Source organism: Elephantulus edwardii, unplaced genomic scaffold, assembly GCF_000299155.1.
Source record: "Elephantulus edwardii isolate Elephantulus edwardi_28Jun2011 unplaced genomic scaffold, EleEdw1.0 scaffold00042, whole genome shotgun sequence".
NCBI lineage: Eukaryota > Metazoa > Chordata > Mammalia > Macroscelidea > Macroscelididae > Elephantulus > Elephantulus edwardii.
Window position 1 is genome coordinate 16773758 of NW_006399792.1, and position 22203 is coordinate 16795960.

The 22203-nt window shown below is 39.4% G+C and overlaps 1 protein-coding gene across 1 annotated transcript in view; it reads right to left on the minus strand.

The window, feature by feature from the left end:
* ANXA3 (annexin A3) overlaps positions 1–22203 on the minus strand; it is a 133992-nt gene that overhangs the window by 75625 nt on the left and 36164 nt on the right. Inside the window, exons 3-5 of the mRNA XM_006885293.1 lie at positions 15429–15523; positions 10928–11041; positions 4818–4908 (exon numbers count right to left, since the gene is read on the minus strand). Of these exons, the coding sequence (XP_006885355.1) occupies positions 4818–4908; positions 10928–11041; positions 15429–15523 (300 nt within the window). The remainder of the gene's footprint in view (positions 1–4817; positions 4909–10927; positions 11042–15428; positions 15524–22203) is intronic.

Sequence of the window (22203 nt, forward strand, 5' to 3'; positions counted from 1 at the left end):
CTGATAGTACCAAGGGTGTTAATTGTGGATCCAGGTAAGATGAAATTGTTGACAATTTCAATCTTGTTTCCATCTATTATGATGTTGCTTATTGGCCCACTGGTGAGGATTTTTGTCTTCTTGACATTGGGATATAATCTGTATTGAAGGTTGTAGTCCTTGATCTTCTGCAGCAAGAGTTTCAAGTCTTCTTCACTTTCAGCACGTAAGGTTGTGTAATCTGTGTAATGCAGGTTGTTGATTAGTCTTCCTCCAAACATAATGACACATTCTTCTTCATAGAGTCCAGCTTCTTGAACGATACAGATACAATAGGTAAGGCAAAAGGGTACCATCCTGACGAATATCTTTCCTGATTTTAAACCATACAATGTTCCCTTGCTCTTTTCAGACAACAGTTTCTTGATCCTGATGTAGGTTTCATGTTGTTGTTGACTGCCATTGACTTATAGTGACCTATGAACAAAAGGCTTGAAGCCTTTTTGTAACTAACATTTCTCCAAGTTCACTGAGTTTCCAGAGGCACATTGTTTAGGAAGTGGATAACACTCCTGCTTCCAAATCTCTCTTAAGCTGAGAGCTCCACCAAACACTGTCCATCATGGGTAACTGTTACGGCATCAGACATCTCAATGGCACAGGGTTCAGCATCACAGCAAACCCAGATTACCTCAGTACAGAAAATTTACAAACAGACAATTTTCTGATATTCCCTTTTTTAGGTAGAATTAATTTGACATAAGTAATGATATCCCTAGTCACATACCCTCGTCTAAACTCAACTTGAACTTCTGGCCGTTCTCTGTTAATATACTATTCTAGTCAGTTTTGGATGATCTTCAGCAATATTTTGCTTGCATGTGATAGTGATAACAATAAATTCCAAATTCTGTTAGATTATCTTTCTTGGAAATAGGAGCAAATATAGCTTTCTTTCAATCAGTCAGCTGTCCTCCAAATTTCCTGGCATAGTTACCACTGGGCCAACTTGAAGCACTGTGATGGATTGTGAAGAGACTGAGACTGTAAACAGCTTTAGTTTGCTTGGCTCCACAGTCAGCACTCTTGGCACCAGCAGCCAGGATATAAAAACATGGTTTGCTTTTGGAAAGTCTGCTGTCAGAAACTTCTCCAAAGTACCAAGGAGCAATGATGTCAGTCTTGAGACTAAGGTACACTTGATACAGATCATGGTCTTTGCTATCACTTGCATCAGAGAGGTGGACAATGACTAGGCATGATAGAAGGATAACTGATGCCTTTGAGCTGTGATGTTGGAGAAGAGTATTGAACATACCACGGACTGCTAACAGAACAAACAAGTTCGTCCTGGAGAGGCTGAAACCAGGCTGCTCCTTCGAGGCAAGGATTCTGAAGCTTCATGTGACATACACTGGACATATTGCAAGAAGGGACCAGTCCTTGGAGAGGGACATCAGGCTTGGGAGGGTGGAGGGACAGCACAGGAGAGGAAGAACCCCAATGAGGTGGATTGATTCAGTGACTAGGGTAACAGGGGTAGGTGTGTCAGAGTCAGTAAGAATGGCACAGGGTAAAGCAGGCTTTAGGGCTGTTGTACATAAGGTCATTATGAGTCACAGGCGACTTGATGGCACATAACAACAACAACAACAGACTGGTGAGAGTGTTCAGGGCTGCATCTGTTGGTTGAAACATGTCAACTGGTATTCCATCAATTCCTGAGCCCTTATTTTTTGCCAATGTCTTCAGTGCTGCTTGAATGCCTTCTTTAATCATCACTGACTCCTATTTATATGGTACTTTCTGAAATTGTTCAATATCACCTAATTCTTTTTGGTACAGTGACTCTTTATATATTCTGTCTTTTGATGCTTCTAGTAGTGAAAAAACATTGTTACTATCTTTGCTATAGTCATTTTTTTCTATTTGTACTTTTGTTTCCTGAATGCTAGTTTGTTTTCTGTGTACTTCTCTGTTTAATTCCATGGCTTTAAAGTTCTCAGATCCAGAGGAGAGATTTCTTCTTCATGTTTTTGTTGACTAGTCCTTCTCCTATAATTTTTGTTGTGTTTTACTAACTTTTGTTGATCTTGGACAATTTTATTCAGGTTCCCTCCCTTTCCTTTTTTTTTTACTTTAAGGTTTGTACTTTGTTTATTATATAGCATCCTTGCAAAGCATGGTGCCAATAACTAGCAGCTACTGAACGGCCATTGCATGCATATATCTGCTATTACGTGGGAGAAAGCCATAGCCAACTGTCTCTGACAATACTCACAGCTTGGAGATGAAGCAGCTCCCCTCAGGCCTGCAGGCTCACTGCGAGCCAGAATGACCCAGTAGTAGTGAATTTGTTATCTTCTCAAGAGAACCACCAGAGGTCACTCTTAATCTTAGGGTATTTTTCCAGTGTTCATTCAGGAGGTCCGTTAAATGCTTGCTTCTGGAATTCAGTAGACTTATGCAGGAGTGGGTGGTTTAGTTGTTTGGAGGTGCAAAACAACTTTCCTATGTGGGGCTCTCTGTGTCTTTTCTCCACTAGTGGTGGTTGTTATTAGATGCCATTGAGTCAAGTAGGACTCATAGCAAACCTATGAAGAACTGATCTGCACCCTGTCCTAGCCAGTGCCATCCCCACAACTTCTGACATACTTCAGCCCATTGCTGTAGTCACTGTGCCAACCCATTTAGTTAAAGGTCTTTCTTTTGCTGTCCCTCCATCTTTTCAAGCATGATGTCCCTCTCTAAGGAGTAGCCTCTCCTAGAAACATGCCCAAAGTATATAAGACAAAGCTTTATCATCTTTGTCTCCATGGAATACTCTAGCTGCAGCTTCTTCAAGAGAAGGTTTGTTCTCTAACTATGTGTTCCCTTGAATGTCCATGGGATATTCAATACTGTTTTTCAAAACCACAGTTTAAAGGTACCAATTCTTCATCTGCCATTCTTATTCACTGTCCAGCTCTTACAAACACAGCAAGGGACTGAAAAGACCATGGGCTAAATTAGGCACACCTTAGTCCTCAAACTGAAATAATTGCTTTTCAATAATTTGGAAATGTTTCTGACTGAGCCCTCATCTAACTGCTCAATCCGCAAACTCACATGACCGATCACTGACTTTAAAAAAAACCTGAGCTGGAACTTCAACAGATTAGATCATTTTTTTATTCTTTGGAGTGTAAACTAGATTTACTCTCAAAATGATTGTGACAAATTAATGCTCCTGATGTTATTTCCTCCTCTACAACAACAGCATTTTTAAGCCTCTTGTTTAGAGTCAACAAGATCTCACGGAGGGCCTCTGTATTTAAGTTAGTTATTATATTTTGGAGAAACATTGTTCTAAGTGTTACAGCACTCTCTGTCAATTTTCTGTACTGAGGTAACCTGGGGTTGTTGTGATGCTGAACCTTGTGCCATTGGAATGTCAAATGCCATAACAGTACCCATGGTGGACAGTGTTTGGTGAAGCCCCCAGTTTAAGAAAGGTTTGGAAGCAGGAGTGTTATCCACTTCCTAAACAACATGCCTCTGGAAACTTTATGAACTTGGAGAAATGAGGATAGTTACAGAAAGGCTTCAAGTCTTTTGTTCATAGGGTCACTCTGAGTTGTGCTTGACTTGACGGAAATCAACACCAACTGGTTTTGGATTCACATCAGCTCTCCCATATTTCTGCTGTCAACTAGAGTTCCGAGATATCTGTCTGAGCTTGCTTTAATTCATTTTTTAGTGAATTAGTTACTGAGAAGTAAATAGGCTCATTACATTAACCCACTCTGACATCATGCCCTACATCTCCTGAGTAGTTTTTTTACATATAATAATTATAATGATTTAAATATCCCACATTTGATAAAAATGGTTGAGCTAATTTAACAATTATTAATGATAGCAAAAGCCATTACAGCTGTAATATTGGAACTGTTGGGTATTAATGCCATTGTCATGTACCACTTTGAAGCTGAAACTCTCTGAAAATCCAGTCTGCAGCTCATTTCAGAAAGTACCTTCCTTTTCTAGGTTTTGCTTCCTTGCAATGCTTTGTGTAGAAGATATTTGTGGGTTTGTGGGGAAAGCATCATTGGTTCGTATATGTGTGTTGTTATTAGGTGCTGCTGAGTTATTCCTGACCCATAGTGACACAGTGTTCACTGTGAATGAAATGCCTCCTTGTCTTCAGCTATCTTTACAGTTATTGCCATGTTTGAGCCCACTGTTCCAAACATTGTATAAATCCATCGCATTGAGGGTCTTTCTCTTTTTTGTTGACCCTCTACCAAGCATAATGCGCTTCCCCAAAGACTGATCCCTTTTGATAACATACCCAAAGTATGTGAGATGAAGTCATAGTATCTTCACTTAAAAAGAACATTTTAGCTTCACTGTTTCCAAGGCAAATTTATAAATTCTTTTGACTCAACTCAAAACTCATTGTTGTAGAGTCAGAACTGACCAGCAGCTGACCCTCCATTGGGTTTTTAGCTATAAATCTCATGGGAGGAGACTGTCCATACTTCTCCTGAAGGTGGTAGAGGCAAACCACCTGCCTTTGGGTGGGCAGTGCAACTCCTTACCCGCTAGGCCAGAAGTCCATGTTATGTTATATAATCTTCTCTAATACGACAGTTCAAAATGGTTTCATTCTTCTCTAGTCCTCCTTATATATTGTCTGGCTTTCTCATGCAGATGAGTAAATGTAAAATATTATAATGTGGAAAAACAAGTAGCAATGAAAGAAAAATATACTTATTACAAACAAAAATATCATGACTTGGATCAGGTCTACATTAGTATGAACACTGTTATATGGAAGCACAGAATAAGACTACCTGTATAGTAGGCTTGGGAGATCTCCTTTATCTGCCTGCTTGTTCTTGTGGTTAGAATTTCAATCAATGCGTCTTCACTTGTTCCAGTTCCCTAAAAAAAAAAAAGAACAGAAAATAAAAAGACATAAAATGCTTATCACTTAAACTAAAAAATTTAATCTAAGAATTACCACATGACTCAACAGTTCTAGTATTAAATACATACCCAAGAGACTAAAATGTAATGACTTTGATAATTGTACACCAATGTTAATTATAGTGTTGCACATGATATCAAAAGGTAGAAATAAACACCTCACAGGATTTGGTTCCTTGGTTCAGGCATATGACTTTATTCAGTGCTATTTCTTAGATAAGCTCTGAGTTTCTATTGATCATGGTGGATACGACATGATAGATATCATAAACGTGACTATGGGTCAGTTTCAACTCAACTATACTCAACAACAACAAAAACAAATTGTTTATGTAAAACATATTGATTGGTAAATGTTTAGCTCTATACATTTTCACTATAATATAAAATTATAAAAATCATCTAGAGTTAATTAACATCAAAACTTCAGAAAAATTTCCTATAGGAAAAGGAAATAGAGTGAATATTTTGAAAAATGGAAGGGGGAGAAAATTTATGCAATCTAAAGTTCTTCTATAGGTTAGTCATGAGAGTCTAATACTATTCTTGCAAATATTTTAAAGTTAGTTACGAAGTTTTTGTTACGTGACATTGAGTTGCCTGTGATTCAGAGACCCTATATACAACAGCTCTGAACCCTCCTCTATCTTGTGCCAATTTTATTGTCTTTGACACACCTACCCCCAATATCCCAGTCACTGAATCAATCCATCTCATCTAGGGTCTTCCTCTCTTGTGCTGTCCTTCCACCCTCCCAAGGTCTGATATCCCTTTCCAAGGACTGGTTCCTCCTTGCAACATGCTCAAAGAATGTCAGACGAAGTTTCAGAATTCTTACCTCCAAAGAGAAGCCTGGTTTCATCCTCTCACGGATGAAACTGTTTGTTCTCCTGGCAGTCCATGGTATATATATTCAATACTCTTCTCCAGCACCACAGCTCAATTACCTTTCTATCATCCCTAGTCACTCATTGTCCAGCTTTCTGATGCGTAACAAGTAATTGAGAAGACTATGGCCTAGATCAGGCGCACTTAGTTTCTAGACTGATATTGTTGCTCTTCAGTACTCTAGAGTGGATCCTGACAACAGACTTTCTCAATGAAATTCTTCTTTTGATTTCTTGGCTGTTGGCACCAAGAGTGTTGACTGTGGAGCCAAGCAAACTAAAGCTGTTAACAATCTCAATCTCTTCTCCATCTATCATGCTGCTGCCAATTGGCCCTGTGGTGAGAATCTTTGTCTTCCTGATGCAGAGCTTCAATCTATATTGAAGGCTACAGTCCTTGACCTTCTGCAGCAAGCACTTCAGGTCCTCCTCAGTTTCAGCAGCAGGGTTGTGTCATCGGCATAATGCAAGTTGTTCATGAGTCTTCCTCCAATCCTGATGCCACATTCCTCCTCATAGTCATGACAGTCTTGTAATAGTAACTCTACTGAGTATTCAAACAGGTCAGTGTATTTATAAAGGACTCTACAATTCTTTGGAATTTTATCCTTGCACCACAACACTGCTTTGGTCAGCACCGTGTCATCCTCTAGACACCTAGATTTTCAGACTTAATAATACGTGTTAATGAGCCAGCAGACCGGAGGACCTGAGCTGTGATTTATATTGAAATCACTGTATCACACTGTTATTTGACGAGAAAACATTTGCATGAGGACTTAATAAAAAAAGTCAATGATGCAGTTAAAGCAAAGTTGCATTTTTCTGTTTTGTGACAGAAATTCCTTGTTGCCTCTAGTATCTCTTCTGTCTTACTTAGTACTAAGACCTCTAGTGTTTAAATTGGCACATGGCTACCCAAAGAAAGACGATACATCTCAGTTTCTTTTGTAGCTATGTTTAGTCATGTAATTAAGATCTGGAATATGCAGAATTTCTGGTAGTGTTGGTGGTGGTGTTTTCTGTTAGGTGCTGCCCAGTTGAGTACGCCTCACAGCAATCCTACGAACAGATCTGAATCCTGTCGTGTCCTGTGCTGTCTTGGCCATCTCTGATACACTTGGTCTCTTTGTGGCAGTCACTGTGTCAATCTGTCTCATAGGGGGTAATGTCCTCAGAAAGCAGACTTTGCTTTTCTCCTTACTCCTTTTGGTTTACAGAAATGATGACATAATGACTGGAGCTCACTAAGAAGTGAAAGCCACGGGCTGAAGATAGCTGAGCCAAGTCCCTGATAACAGTGGTCGTACCACACCTAGCTCTGGACTGCTTATTTGTATTTATATCATGAAAAAGATAATTTGTTTTATTCTTGTAGGTGAACCAAATCCTTACTACTAACAACTTTTTAACACTTCACCTTTCAGTTGGCCATAAACGTGTGGTCCTCCACTCTCCCTTTGCAAGAATATGTTGCAAAGCAATTAGCTGACCAATTGTCATATCACTCTGCTCCCTCCAAGCTGTTTCCAGCCAGTGTCAAATACAATAGGAGCACTGGAGCTGGGCTGCTTCTGCCCAACTCAGGACTCTTTCTAAGAACAATCATATTTATGCTGTGCTTCAGTTTAGGGGTCCCTTATCATTCAGCCGAGAATCTCTCAAACTGTCACTAGAGATTGAAGCTCTTCCTTTCCTAGTCTACTTCCTTTTTCATCTCCTTTTACAAGTGCCACTCCTGTAACAGAATCTGAATGCTCATCCATCTACCGTGCTCTTTCTCTCCTTTATCTTCCATAGATACTCACACAATAAACTTCTTTCCCATACAATTCAACCTTGTCATCTGCTTCTTGGACAGTCTGAACCATCACTCATACTGCTTTCACACAAAAGAGAAGCATTCCTACTTGAAGAGGCAGAATATGGTTATGCCTCCAGCCTACACTCCCTCTGTCTTTCTTTCCTTTGGCAAATATGTACTAATTACTTACTTCACTCTGGGCCCTTGGATGTGATTCCCTGCTATATGGAAGCCATTTTCTTAGTTGAAAAGCAATAAACAAAATATAATTTTAAAATTTTATTTTATATTGACTTGCTTACAAAGTTTGTATACATTATGTTCCATACTGTCCTTCATTGAGATGAAACAAGATACTTTTAAATAACTAAAGTTCAGAAGGCAAGAAGGCATAGGAAAGTAGAATAAATGGAAAAGGGAAACAGTAGGAAGACTTGGGAAGTGTTGTTACCATGTAAGGATTGTAATCAATATTATTAAACATAATGAGTATGAGGTATTGAATGTAAAAATAAATTTTTTATATATAAACATCCACTCCAATAAAAGTTTTTTACAATAGAACAAAAATAATAAGTGTAGTTAGGAAAACAAAATTGAGTGAATTTATAGAAAAGATCTGGGGGAAAAAAAACATTCCAGAGAAGGAACATAACATATAAAATCCCCAAGAAGGGAACAAGTTTACAACGTTCAAAGATTAGTAAGAAGGCCAGCAGCTAAAGTAACCAAGGTGAGAGAATCTTTTCTCAGTATTTTTTTAAAAAGTCTCAGAGATAGGCAAGTGCCTGAGTGTTATACAATAAAGGAAAGCCACTGGAGATTTATGTACACAAATAGAATAATCTTAATTACATGTTGTTGCTGTTGTTGTGTACCATAGTATCAGAACAGACCCACAGTTGGACCCACTGGTGTTTTCAGAGGCAGTTAATCATACATGAGGAGACTATGCATCCTTGTCCCACAGAGGAGCTGGTGGCCTTGAACGCATACCTTCAGGACTGCAGTGCAGCTTCTTGTCACTAGGCCACCAGAACTCCCTAGTTACATGTACAGGACATTATTTTTGGATATTTTGTGAAAAATCTATATGTTAAGAGCATAAGTCTGTCAGTTAACTAAAAATGTTGTTGTTGCTGCTGTTGTTAACGTGCCTTCTAATGTGACTCATACAGCAGCTCTGAAGCCTGCCTCATTGTCTCACTGACTCCGACACACCTACACCATTGCGCCAGTTATTCTATCCATCCATCTCGTCCAGGATCTTCCTCTCCTGTGCTGTTCCTTCACCCTTCCAAGCATGATGTCTTTCTCCAAGGATAGGTCCCTCCTGGCAACATGCCCCAAGTATGTGAGACAGAGCTTCAAAATCCTAGCCTCCAGGAAAAACTTGGTTTCATCCTCTCCAAAACAGACCAATTTGTTTTATTGGTGGTCCATGGAATGTTTAAAATGGTAAGAGAGGAATAAATATTTGCTTGTGTCATATTTGGTTAGAAGGGATTATATTTGCTGTGTTAAGTATGACGGGAAGTATAGTTATGTGAAGTGAGATAAGAACATGATGGCATGATGCCTAGTATGTTGTTACAAATATAGAATTAACTTTATGTTTAGAATATTGACATTTAATAACCAAACATGTGTTAGTGTTAAGAGCATACTGAAAAATACAGAATGACTTTGTAAGCTAAAGTTTAGAATGTTAGAATTTGGCAAGCAAGTGTGTGTCAGATTCTTGTTGTTAGTTGCATTGAGTCAAGCATGACCCTATGAACAAAAGGTCTGAACCCTGTTCTATACTACACCATCCTCACACTTTCCAACACACAAGAGCCCATTGTAGCAGTCACAGTATCAATTCACTTAATTGAGGATCTTCCTCTCCTTCACTGACCCTTCATCCCTCCGAGCTTCAAGTTCTTCTCCAAGGAATAGCCCCTTCTAGTAATATTCCCAAAATATGTTAGGTGAAGCCTCATCATTCTTGTCTCCAAAGAGCACTCAGGATAGCTAAGGCTAAAGAGGAGAATGTTAAACACACATCTTGATCAAAAGATGCTATATTAGGCCCAGAGACTTAACGAGTTAATTATAAAATGCTATATTAAAACTAGAGGCCAAATCAGGAGAAGAAATTCTCCAATCCTGATTGGCTATATTTCTGAAGGGAACTTTAAAGGTCAGCAGGTATTTATGTGGAAAACAGATACCTCAATTCTGACTGGTGAAACCCTATATCTGGAAGACTCAGACTGAAATTACTCTCTGCACAGAATAATGTCATTAAACCCTATTCTCAGAGCTGCAACCTAGAGAATTTTGAACAGAACAGACCACCTCAGTGTCTGACATTTCCTATCTACAGCCTCCCTGCTTGATTTTCACAATGAACAGTCTGCTGTGGTAAACATTGTGCTTGTTTGACTACTGGCTATGGATAATTAGTTGTTAGACATGACTGTTTTGATATTAGTACTTGACTGACTGATAAGATTTGAATTGTCTTTAATGCCTTACCTTTTGGAATGTGTGCGTGTGTGTGTGTGTGTGTGTGTGTGTGTGTGTGTGTGTCTGTGATCAAATCAGATCTGATTGGTAGATAAGGAGATTGTCCCTACTTCTCCAGCAGAGCATATGGTGGATTTGAACTGCTCACCTCTGGGATTGCAGTGCAGCTTCTTGCCACTAGGCCACCAGAGCTCACCTGGATTGATTTTATGTGAAATTATAAATGAACATTGGACCTCACAGTCCCCAGTAAAATGTGTGATTTGCAATTACAACAATTTTTGCCAGTATTGCCGGTTTGTATCATAAGACTGTGAAATACAAGGTCAAAGGTGAGCAAAAATAGAGGCAAACAGACCAGTTAGGAGGGTACTGAAATAGTCCATCCAAACCATGATGGATTGTAATAAGATTGTGAGAGAAATGTGCACATTTGGATAGTAGCTATAATGGAGTTACTAAAGATAATCAAGAGATCAAAGATAATACTGACTTTTGGCCTAAGAAATATGATTTATGATGACACCATATACTCTTAATGACACTGGACTCTACAAACAAGGATATGACAAGACCCTACTGACTTAGGATGATGTAGCCTCAAAGTTCACAAGTCCTTGTTTCAGTCACTCCAACTGGAAAGCACAGCATTCAAATGTCTTCCGTGTCCACCAGAGTTACAATCATAGCTAAAGGGGCACTGGAACAAAGGCCCTATTTTTGAAGACAGTCAAATTCCGGGCTGAAAGGCTTGGGCTAGTGTTCATACCTTCATGGATTTCTTCAGCTGCTTGGCATCAAACACTGCTGGTGGAGTCACGAGGGCCACCATGATATGCTCAAAATTCCCAGAGAGATCACCTTTCAAGTCATCTTTCAATTCCTGAAATAAAAAAAAAATCCCGAAGAGGGAGCATGAAATAGTTTTAAAGGTCACCTAGTGAAAGCTGAACATATGTCTCAAGTTCAGATGAAAACATGCATACCTGCTGGGACTAACCAGAAATGTCAAAGATGTCTTCAATGGATATTAATCTGCATTTTATGACTATTTTAAAAATGTTTTAGAAAATGCTTCTGCACAAAAGCTTGAAGGAGGCTACTATATGCATGCCACAGTTGCTGTTGTTGTTAGCACTCTTCAGGTGACTCCAACTCAGGACAATGCCATTCACGAGGGAACAAAGTCCTGTCTGGTCTGGTGCAATGCTTACGATAGGATGTGAATAGGATCACTGTGATCCATAGGGTTTTCTCTGGTTGATTTAAGAAGTGAGCCCCCAGGCTTGTCTTCCTAGGCCATCTTACTATGGAAGCTCCAGACCTGTGAGTTAATATGCACGGTCTACATCCTCAGTGCTCTCAATAGTGAGGCTGGAAAGAAGGGTGAAAGAGGAGCCTTACAATTTCACACTCAGCATCACTGAAAGGGGCCTTTTTTTCTGGGTTCTTCCTTTCCAGTAAAGAGATTAGGAAGGAGAAGAAAGGAAGGGAGTATCTTAGTTGGTCACTAATGTCTGATGGAAGCATGTAGTTTAAGGGAATAAGAAGCAATCTTCTACAACAGAAGTAAAGAAATCCCGATTTGTGGCAAAGGGGTGGACATAACTCACTGATATTGGACTTCAGCACAGTGTCACATAGTACTTAAAATTTTAAATCATGAAATATACTAAACATATCTTTGAAATAGAACAAATAAATCTATCTTGAAACAAGCAGAGACAGCAATGTTAAATGTTGCCTCATATAATCTGAGCTTGTTTTCAGGAAGTGCAAGTCCGTGGGGAAGGGCACTTTGCTTGGAAACATAGTTGTATTGTTGTTAGGTGCCATCAAGTCAAGTAGGCCTCACCAGAACCCTATGAACAGCAGACCAAAACTCTGCTCTATCCAGAACCATCTTCAGTCTTTACCACACTCAAGCCCATTGTTACAGTCTCTGTGTCAACTCAACTCACAGATCTTCTTCACTTTCTCTGACCCTCTCTACCAACCCCAGCATGACTTCTTTTTGCAAGAACTGGTTCTTCTGACAACATGCCCAAAGAGTGTGAGATGAAGGAACAGTGTCACTGTACTTTTTCCAAGACAGGTTTGTTTATTCTTTTGCTAGTTCATGGGATATTCAATACTTATCAGGGACACCACAACTCAAAGGCATCAATTCTTCTCAGTCTTCCTTATTTACTGTCCAACTTTCAGGTACATATGAAGCAACTAAAACTATCATGGCTTGGATATCAGGCATACCTCAGTCTTTAAACCGGTATCGTTACTCTTTAGCAATTTAAAGGTAGTCTTTGACAGCAGATTTCCCAAACATTGTACATCTTCTCATTGGTAAAGTAGTAGAAGATTTGCAAAAAGAGAAAGACCTTCAATGAGATGGGCCATCACGGTGGCTGCTACAATGAGCCTAAGTGTGCAGAGATTGTAGGGATAAGGCGGGGATAGGCAGAACATTGTGCATGGGATCTGTGTCTGAGCCGATCACACAGCACCTGACCGCATGAGCTTGGGCCCTCGCCACTGCTTAAAGTTAGATACGTGGTTTCTGTTTTCATTATTCAGGAATATCAATGAATGCTTGCTTGCTCTCAGACTATTCCTGAAAGAGAGACTTTCCACACTGCCACAATGATACGGGCACAAGCCAACACATACATCAAATCATCATAGCCTGTATGAGTCCACCCCCACCCCCACCCCCACCCCCACTATCTTTAGAATAAACCTAAACCCTCTGCCAAGACCCCAAGGTCCAGAACGTGTTGAACGTCTCCTCAATCTCATGCTCTTCTCTGCTACCTTTCATTATCTACATTGCCACCATTTTCTTATTTTTTTCCGCTTCTCAATCATTCTGTTTGTTTCTGACTCAGAGCTTTTGCTTTTGCTGTACCTCCTCTAAGTAATGCCACAGAATTATGGAGTCGTGGTGGACAGGAAGGTAGCAAAATCTCACATTTACATGTCATTACTATTCTATGTGATGGAGCTGTTCAATATCACATTTTAATTTTTTCATAGCACTTACTATATATGGATTTATTTACTTGTTTATTATAGCTCCAACAGAGTACTAACTTAATGAAAACATATCTATTTGACACCATTGCTCCTCAGTATTTAGGATACTTTCTAACACTTACATTGTTGTTGGGTGCCCTTGAGTCAATTCCAACTCAGGATGACCACATATGACAGTACAGAAGAGCCTCACGGAGTTTCCAAGGTTGTACTTTCTATGGCAGCAGACCCTCAGGTCTTTTCTCTTGCAGAGCTGCTGGTGTGTTTGAATTGTTGCACATGCACTTGGCAGCCAAGCGTTTAATCACTGTGCCACCAGGATCTTTCCTGATTCTGTAGCACTCAACAAATACGTGCAGACCAAATAAACTGTTTAGGTGGCAAGACCCAAAACTAACATATTCCTATATAATTTCTTGCACATAAAGAATTTTACTTGATGAATGAGTTAAACAATTGCATAAATATTTTAAATTTGGAAGGCAAATAAAAGATCATTTAAAACTATCACTTGTGGCACTGTTTTCATTTAGGGCTGTTGTTGTTGTTATGTGTTGTTAAGTCACCTGCAACTCATAGCAACACTATGTACAACAGCTCTGAAGCCTGCCCTATCCTGAGACAGTCTCAATGACTCTGACACACCTACTTCAATTGTCCTAGTTACTGTATCAAACCATCTCATCTGAGGTCTTCCTGTCCTTTGCTGTCCCTCTACCCTTCCGGGCAGGATGCCCTTCTCAAAGGATCAGTCCCTCCTGGGCACATGCCCAAAGTATGTGCGATGGAGCTTCAAAATCCTAGCCTCCAAGAAAAAACTTGGTCTCACCATCTCAATGACAGACTTATTTGTATTCTTGACTGTCCATGGTATGTTCAAGAATCTTCTCCAGCACCACAACTCATAGGCATCAATTCTTCTGTCATCCTTAGTCATTATCCAGCTCTATGATGCATAGCAAGTAATTGCAAAGACCATGGCCTGGATCAGGCGCACCTCAGTTTCTAGACTGACATCTTCGCATTTCAGTACTCTGGAAAGGTCCCTGAGAGGAGATTTACCTAACTCCATTCATCTTCTGATTTCCTGACTGCTGGTGTAAAGAGTGTTGACTGTGGAGCCAACCAAGCTGTAACTATTAACAACCTCAATCTCTTCTCTATCTATCATGGTGCTGCCAACTGGACCAGTGGTGAGAATCTTCATCTTCTTGATATTTGCATGAAGACAACAGTCCTTTCCCTTTGCAGCAAGTGCTCCAGGTCCTCCTTAGTTTCAGCAAGCAAGGTTGTGTCATCTGCATATTGTAGGTTGCTGATGAGTTTTAAGAGATGTGTATTATACAATGTTTAGCAGAATCCCTGGCCTACACTTCAACAGTATCATTCTCTGCTTGGTGCAACAACCAAAAATGTCCCCAGACATTGCTAAATGTCTCCTAGGGAGGAAAATTAGAATGAAAATGTTGTTAGGTGCTGTTGAGCCAACCATAACCCACAGCAACCCTATGAACCATTGATCTGAACTTTGCCCTATCCTGTGCCATCCTCATCAACTCAGCAAAGGAGGAGGAGGCCCGCAAGAAGATAGATAGACAGTGACTGCAACAATGGGCTCAACTGTTGCAGAGACAACCAATTTATAAGCAACAGTGTAAGACAACTCTATATGATTTATTTGTTTTTAAAATGTAAAAATATTCATTTAAATCAGCATGTTCATTTCAGTGCCTTTCCTGCCAAACCTAGGAGCAAGGACCACTTCCTTTTGTCTGCTCTCTTTCTGTTTGTGAGGACTAAGGCATAAAGGTATCTGCTGCACCAAACTGTAAACTCCTTATCATTTTTGTTGTTCTTGGTCTTGACAGATTTGGCATCCCTTTCCCCTCATCGTGAGCAGAACATCTTTGATTTTCACAATTTTGTGGGGCATGGAGCCAAAGTGCATGGGGTGGCAGGAAAGGACAGTAAGCAGCAAGAAGTGAGGAGAGCAGAAGAGCCCTCCTTTTATGAAAAAACTGAAGCCCAGAAAGCTCACGCAACAAGCCCAAGGCCATTCCACTAGCTAAAGGCAGAGCCAAGGCACAAATTCAAGGTTGTTGAGTGGATACACACAGGGTACTTCCTGATATTATACTAGGCTTGAAGCAAAAGCTCTGCTGGCATATCCACAAGGGAGCATCACTGATACATGAATGATTATCACTTTATTTGCTGTTATGTTAATCAAATTGTACCTTTCCATATGCTGCTTGGTATTCCTTAACAATCAGCTGCCTCTGAGCGTTCGACCTCTCCGTCAGAATGCTGATGAGCACTTTCTCATCGGTTCCTAAATGAGACAAAGATAATTTTACTTACTGGCAACCCAAGATGCTTAATAACTGCTTTAAAAGAAAAATGATTAATGGACTGAAACAAATTCAGAGAATAGGTATTTAAATTTTAATTTCCAGGTGCTTATCATGTTAAGATATTTTTAGTTCTCTAGTCTTGAGAAATTTTTATGGGGATGGGGCTTGCCTCTTCAGAAGAAATATCTGAGTAGCGTGGAGGGCTGGAGATCAATTATTGCCTAAATATTTCCATCTGTACATCAAAGAAAAGGTATAGCATAAAGGATATGTTATTTTATTAACCTTTATGAGTTATCACCTTTTATCTCTTAGGCCCATACTTGATATACAAATAGGGTTTAAAGACATTTAGTGAGAACCTATCATGCATGCACCAGATGCCTTTTTACTCGTTATCGTAGTTAGGATTCATGAAGGCTGTGTGTGGCAGCTGTGATTTAGTTATCCTAAAGATGAAGACACTAATGCTAGGACCATGTAATATCACTTATTAAAGTCACATAGCTTTAAGTGGTGTCACAAGACTCTGAATCCCAATCCCCCAAACATAGACTTCTACCTCTGAGGCCCACCTTTCATACACCACACACTCATTTGCTTATCCTATTTATTTATAAGTCAAATGTCCCATCACTGGCCAGGACCAATACTGGCCAGACTGAGAATGGACTTATGTTCATTGTTTCCTTGATATTTATAATGTTAACAAAGATTCTCACCACTGGGCTGATTGGCAGCATCAGGATGGATGGTGAAGAGATTGAGATTGTTCAGTTTTGGTTTGTTTGGCTCCACAGTCAACACTCTTGGCACCAGCAGCCAGGAAATTAAAATTGTGATGGGAAAGTCGGTGGTTAGAGACCTCTCTCTAAAGGGCTGCAGTGCAATGAGGTCAGTTTGGAGACTAAGGTGCACCTGACACATTCCATGATCTTTGCAATCACTTGCTATGCATCAGAGAGCTGGCAATGACTAGGCATGATAGAAGGAGAATTTATGCCTTTGAGCTGTGGTATTGGAGAAGAGTATTGAATATACCATGGGCTGCTAGGAAAACAAAGAGCTTTGTCCTGGAGAGGGTGAAGCCGGACTGCTCCTTGGAGGCAAGTATCCTGAAGCTTCATCTGACATACTTTGGGCATGTTGCAAGGAGGGACCAGTCCTCGGAGAGGTATGTCATGCTTGGAAGGAAGGGTGGAGGGACAACGCAGGAGAGGAAGACCCTTGATGAGATGGATTGATTCACACTGGGGGTAGGTATGTCGGAGATGGTGAGATTGGCACAGGATAAGGCAGAGTTTAGGGCTGTTGTACATAGGGTCGCTATGAGCCGCAGGCGACTCGATGGCACATAACAACAACAACAAGATAAGTGTGGAAAATTACCTCCATCACATTGACCACAGAGGATTCCACCAGGCTTGGAGAGTTATGAGCTGGCTTGAAGACCAAAGAACAGTATGAAAAACAGAATGACACTCAAGTCTGCCATTTTATTCTGTGCCAGTGTGATGCACCCTCACTTTTTCTTTACACATTACATCACTGATGGGAATAAGTAAGTGGTTGTGTACCTTTATTGCTACAGCCCTCTCACTGAAATATGCTGATCTTTTGTCCCACTCTCTTGTTTTTGTGTCTTGTTTTTGTCCCAATCTTTTGTTTTGTGTCCTCTGTAGAGCTAAGTATATAAAGGATTTGATCAAAGCTCAGTCAATGAACGTGTGTGAATGTGTCAGTGCACGACTACGGAAACAAACAAACTGAGCCAATTTTTAAATCGGACTCATAGCAACCCTGTAGGTCAGAATAGAATAATCCCATTTTGTTTCTAAATATTTGATCTTTACAGAAGCTCACTGCCCCACATCGTTCTCTTAGCCACCAGCAGGTGGGTATAAAAAGGCAACCTTTTAGCCAGAAGCCAAGTGCTTTGACCACTGATTAAACTACCTGGTCACTTTTAATTTCACGATTACCTTCAAAGTCAATATGCTTCAAATTGAACTGACTGTTTCTTCTGTGAATTTGTCCTTCTTTGTGTGTTCCCTTATCATGATGACATCATGAGCAAAACCCTAGGAGCCTTCCATCAGCCTTTTACTTAGGCCTTACAACCCAGGCGTCATATCCTGCAGACACACCACAATGCAGTGACTACCAAAATGGGCTTAAGCGTGGTAGAGACGCTCAAAATGGTACAGGATAGGGTAAGGTTCACATCTGTTGTTCACAGGGTCATTGTGAGTCACGGTCAACTCACTAGCACCTAACAACAACAACAGCATGCACAACACAGCCTCTGTGCTTGAGTTTAACCCTCGTTGTATTTCCTCTGGATAATCAAAACCGGCTTCGACCTTGACTCCCTTATAGTTCATCATTATATGAACTTCCTAAGTATAACTTCTAAAAATACAGGTCTGATCATGCTACTCTTCTGGCTACAGTCTTTAATGGCTCATCCGTTCATATGCCAGCCTGTTATGATCTATCCCTGCCTTATTTTCAACCACTCATTTCCTATCACTTTTCTGCATCTCTATACTCTACCCACACACATTCTAGACATCCCTAACAACCTGTAGCTGTGTGTGGTTTATATGTATGATAGGTTCTCACCTGTTTGCACATGTTGAAGACTAGTAACTCAACCAATTTGTTTGATGGCTCAGAGACTGATCTGTACAAATGCTACTGCAGGACCTGGCTCTGCACTGGGGATGATACTGAATGTGTGGGTGATGGTGGGGAGGGGTGCCCCTAAACAAAATGTATTTTTCCCCTCAAAGATGGACTGAAAGCCATGAAAAAAATATGAAGAAGTATAATGTTAATATAAATAAAACAGGCAATAATATATAAAGACCATTAATTCACTTTATTTGGCACAAACCTCATGAAACTTCCAAAACGACAACTCAATACTGGGTATAAATAGGATAATCAAAGTGATAAGTGAAGAAATAATTTTCCTCTATAAATAGGAAAAACACACAAATGGAGTTGTTTTATACCATAAAATCAGAACCAACCCTTAGCAGACCCTCCAGTGGGCTTTCAGAGGCAGTTAATCGCATCAGAGGAGATTGCCCATCCTGTAAAGCAGCTAGTGGCCTTGAACCACGTGCCTTTAGGATTGCAGCACAGTCTCTTGCCACTAGGCCACCAGCTCTCCCTTACAAATGAGATAGACAAAAGACAGTACACTGATATAAAATATTAATGCATTTCATAGCATTTGAGAAATTGATTTGAAAATTCATATTAAGAGTGAAGAGCTAAGAAAAATCCTTCACCAACTGCTGTCAAGTGTTAAAGAGGAAGGATGTCACTTTGATGACAAAGGTACACCTGACCCAAATCATGGCATTTTCAATTGCACCATATGCATGTGAAAGATGGGCAATGAATAAGAAAGACTGAGAAGCTTTTTTCTCCCCTTTTCTGTTGACATCATGCTCTAAGATTTGGGGTTGCCTCTGTCTTTCTGGGAGGTCCTTTCCTCCTTTTCTCTTTTCTTTTTTCACTTTCACTCTTTTGCATAGCCTACCTTCCACTAGCTATGCCTCTGTCTTATTACCTTAATAAACATTTTTCACTTGTTTTGCTTAAAAAAGAAAGAAAAAGAAAGACTGAGAAATAGTTATGCCTTTGTGATGTTGATCGAATATACTACAGACTGCCAATTCTATCTAGGAAGAAGTACTATTAGAGTGCTCTTGAAAAGCAAGAATGTTAAGACTCTGTTTCACATATTTTGGGGCATGCTACCAAGAGGGCCCAGTCTCTGGGGAATGATTTTACATCCAAGAAAGTAGAGGATCAGTGAAAAAGAAGAAGACCTTTAACTAGAGGGAATGTGGCAAAGACTGTAACAATGAGCTTAAGCAAGGCTAAAATTGGGAGGATGGTGCAGGATCAAGGAGGGTTTCATCCCACTGCACTCAGGGGTGCAATAAGTTGGATTCAATTAGACACTAGCTAACAAAGTGCAACAACTAGACGCTGTCATGAAATGACAGCAGTTATTATGGCTATGCGATATGGAACTGTTGTTTTTGTGGGGTGTCACTGAATCAATTCCAACATAGAGAGAGCCCAGGAGAAAGTAAAACTGCCCTTTTTTTCTGGCTTTAATCCTATGAATGTAGCTCACTGGGTCTTTTCTCCCACAGAACTACTAAGTGAATCAGAATTGCCAATCTTTCAATTAACAGTCAAGCACATCATCATAGTGCCACGAGAGTTCCTGTTTACACAGATAAAAACAACAAACTGAAAAGCCACTGCCCTCAAGTGAATTCTGACACACAGCAACCCTCTATGGGGTTTCTGAGGCTGCAAATCTTATAGAAGACTGTCTACCTTTTATCCCACAGAGCAGTGGGTGGATTCAAATGGCATAATTTTCAATCAGCAAGCAACACATGTAACTTTTCTGTCACTAGAACTGTATAAATGGATAAAGTTGTTCTATGCTGCCAAGTTGACTGTGACTCATAGCGGACCCTATGAACAACAGATCTGAATCCTGTGCCATCCTCACCATTCTGACACACTTGAATCCATTGCAATAGTCACTATATCAATCCTTTTTGTTGAGTGTCGTCTTCTCTCATGCTTAACCTCCTCCACCTTTCCAAGCATGACATCCTTCTCCAAGGACTGGCCCCTCCTGATATGCCCAAAGTTTGTGAGATGAAGTGTCATCATCCTTGTTTCCAGGAAGCCCTCTGGTTTCACTTTCTCCATGACAGACTTGTTTGTTCTCTTGGCACTCCACGGGATACAGTACTCTTCTTTAACACCACAACTCAAAGGAAGAGGCAAATAGATCAATGGAACATAACAGAAAGGGAGGAAAAAAAACAAAGGAACTGGAATTTGATGTAATAAGTAAATAAAATAAAGGGGATGTTAAAAATCATAATTGAAAACATTAAATTCTTCAGTAAGCAGTGTGTGGATAATCAATTATTCATACTGCTATTGCTGTTAGGTGCCGTGGAGTCAACTGTGACTCACAGCAACCCTATGCACCATATCTCTGAACTCTGCCCTCTCCTGAGCCAATCTCACTGTCTCTGACAATCTACCCCCATTATCTCTGTTATAGGATAAAATAAAACAAACTACTTTAAATATCATAAACAAATATGAATTTCAGTTATGTTAAAGATCATGATGGGGAATATGAAATGTTAAAACTTTGGGAAGAAAACAGGAGAATAAATCTATGACTTCATTATAAAAATAATTTGTAAAATTACATAAGTATAAACCATACAGAAAATATTTATGAACTTCACTAAAATTAAAACCTCTAGGCAATGAAAGATGTTGTTAATGTTTTTATTTTTAAAAGATTCTAGCTATTCATAAAGAAAAAATACAGTGCATTTGAAAAATGGACAAAACATATGAAGAAGTCATTCACAAAAGAAAGAGCAAACAAGAAAAATGCTTACTCTAATTGGTAAAAGGGAGTGGTAAAAAGAGAAGAGGTATAAACAAGAGGTATAAACTAACACCCAGGTAAAACAGAAATATAATTTTACACCTACTTAACTGGGAAAATTAACTAGCAAGTATTAACCATCGCAAGTACTGGTAGACATACACAGCAAAAGGAAGCCTAACATATTGTTTGTAAAGATGTTCATTTATATATTTATTTCCTAAAACAGCCATGTTTTAATTTTGTAAAATTAAATCCTTGTAAAAATGTCTAACTTATGTACAAATAAGCATCCCTTTCAATTAAAAAAATTCCAATCCTCATTATATTCTAGAGAAATGCTAGCAATTATGTACAAGGAGACATAAGTTAGAATGTTCATTCAGTGTATTTCTATTGTAATACAAAAAATCGCATGCAATTAAAATCTCCCATTCAATGATACAGTGATACAATAGACTACTATGCAGTTAAAATTAATGAACTGGAGCCATATATATAAACATGGACAGAAAATCTCAAAAACATAATGTTTTTTTGAAAAATACCAGTTTCATGATAATATACACAGGATGATGATTTCATTTTACACTGAAACGATGCAAAGCAACATGCACATACATAACTGGTTTCAGTATAAAATGTTTCATGGGAATAATAAACTCTAATTTGTTGCTGTTTGGGCTATTAAGTCAGTTCTGACTCACAGTGACCCTCTATACAACAGAATGAAGCAGTGTCTCATCCCATGTTACCTTCAGAATCACTGCTGTCCCTGAGCCCATTATGGCTGTCATGTATGAATCCCTCTCTTTGAGGGTCTTTTTTTGTCAATCTTCTGCTTTACCAAGCATAGTATATTTCTTTAGGGATTGTTCTAGGCTGATAACATGCCCAAAGTGTGTGAGAAAAGCCTCAACATCCTTGTCTGTAAGCAGCATTACAGTGGCTCTTCTTCAAAACCAGTGAATTTTTTTTTTTTAGAGTGGAACGTAATTTTTATTTACAGGACATTGCAAGATAAGAAATTCCACATAGAAATAAGAAATCCAATGACAGGAGAGGCTTCATACAGTATGTACAGTTTGGAACTGTTCAAGTATAGTTTTGTTGTAAAAAGTGCTCCATTAACAAATCACATTTATAAAGAGTTCTTAGAGAAAACAGTAAGACAAAATGATACCAAATATAGTA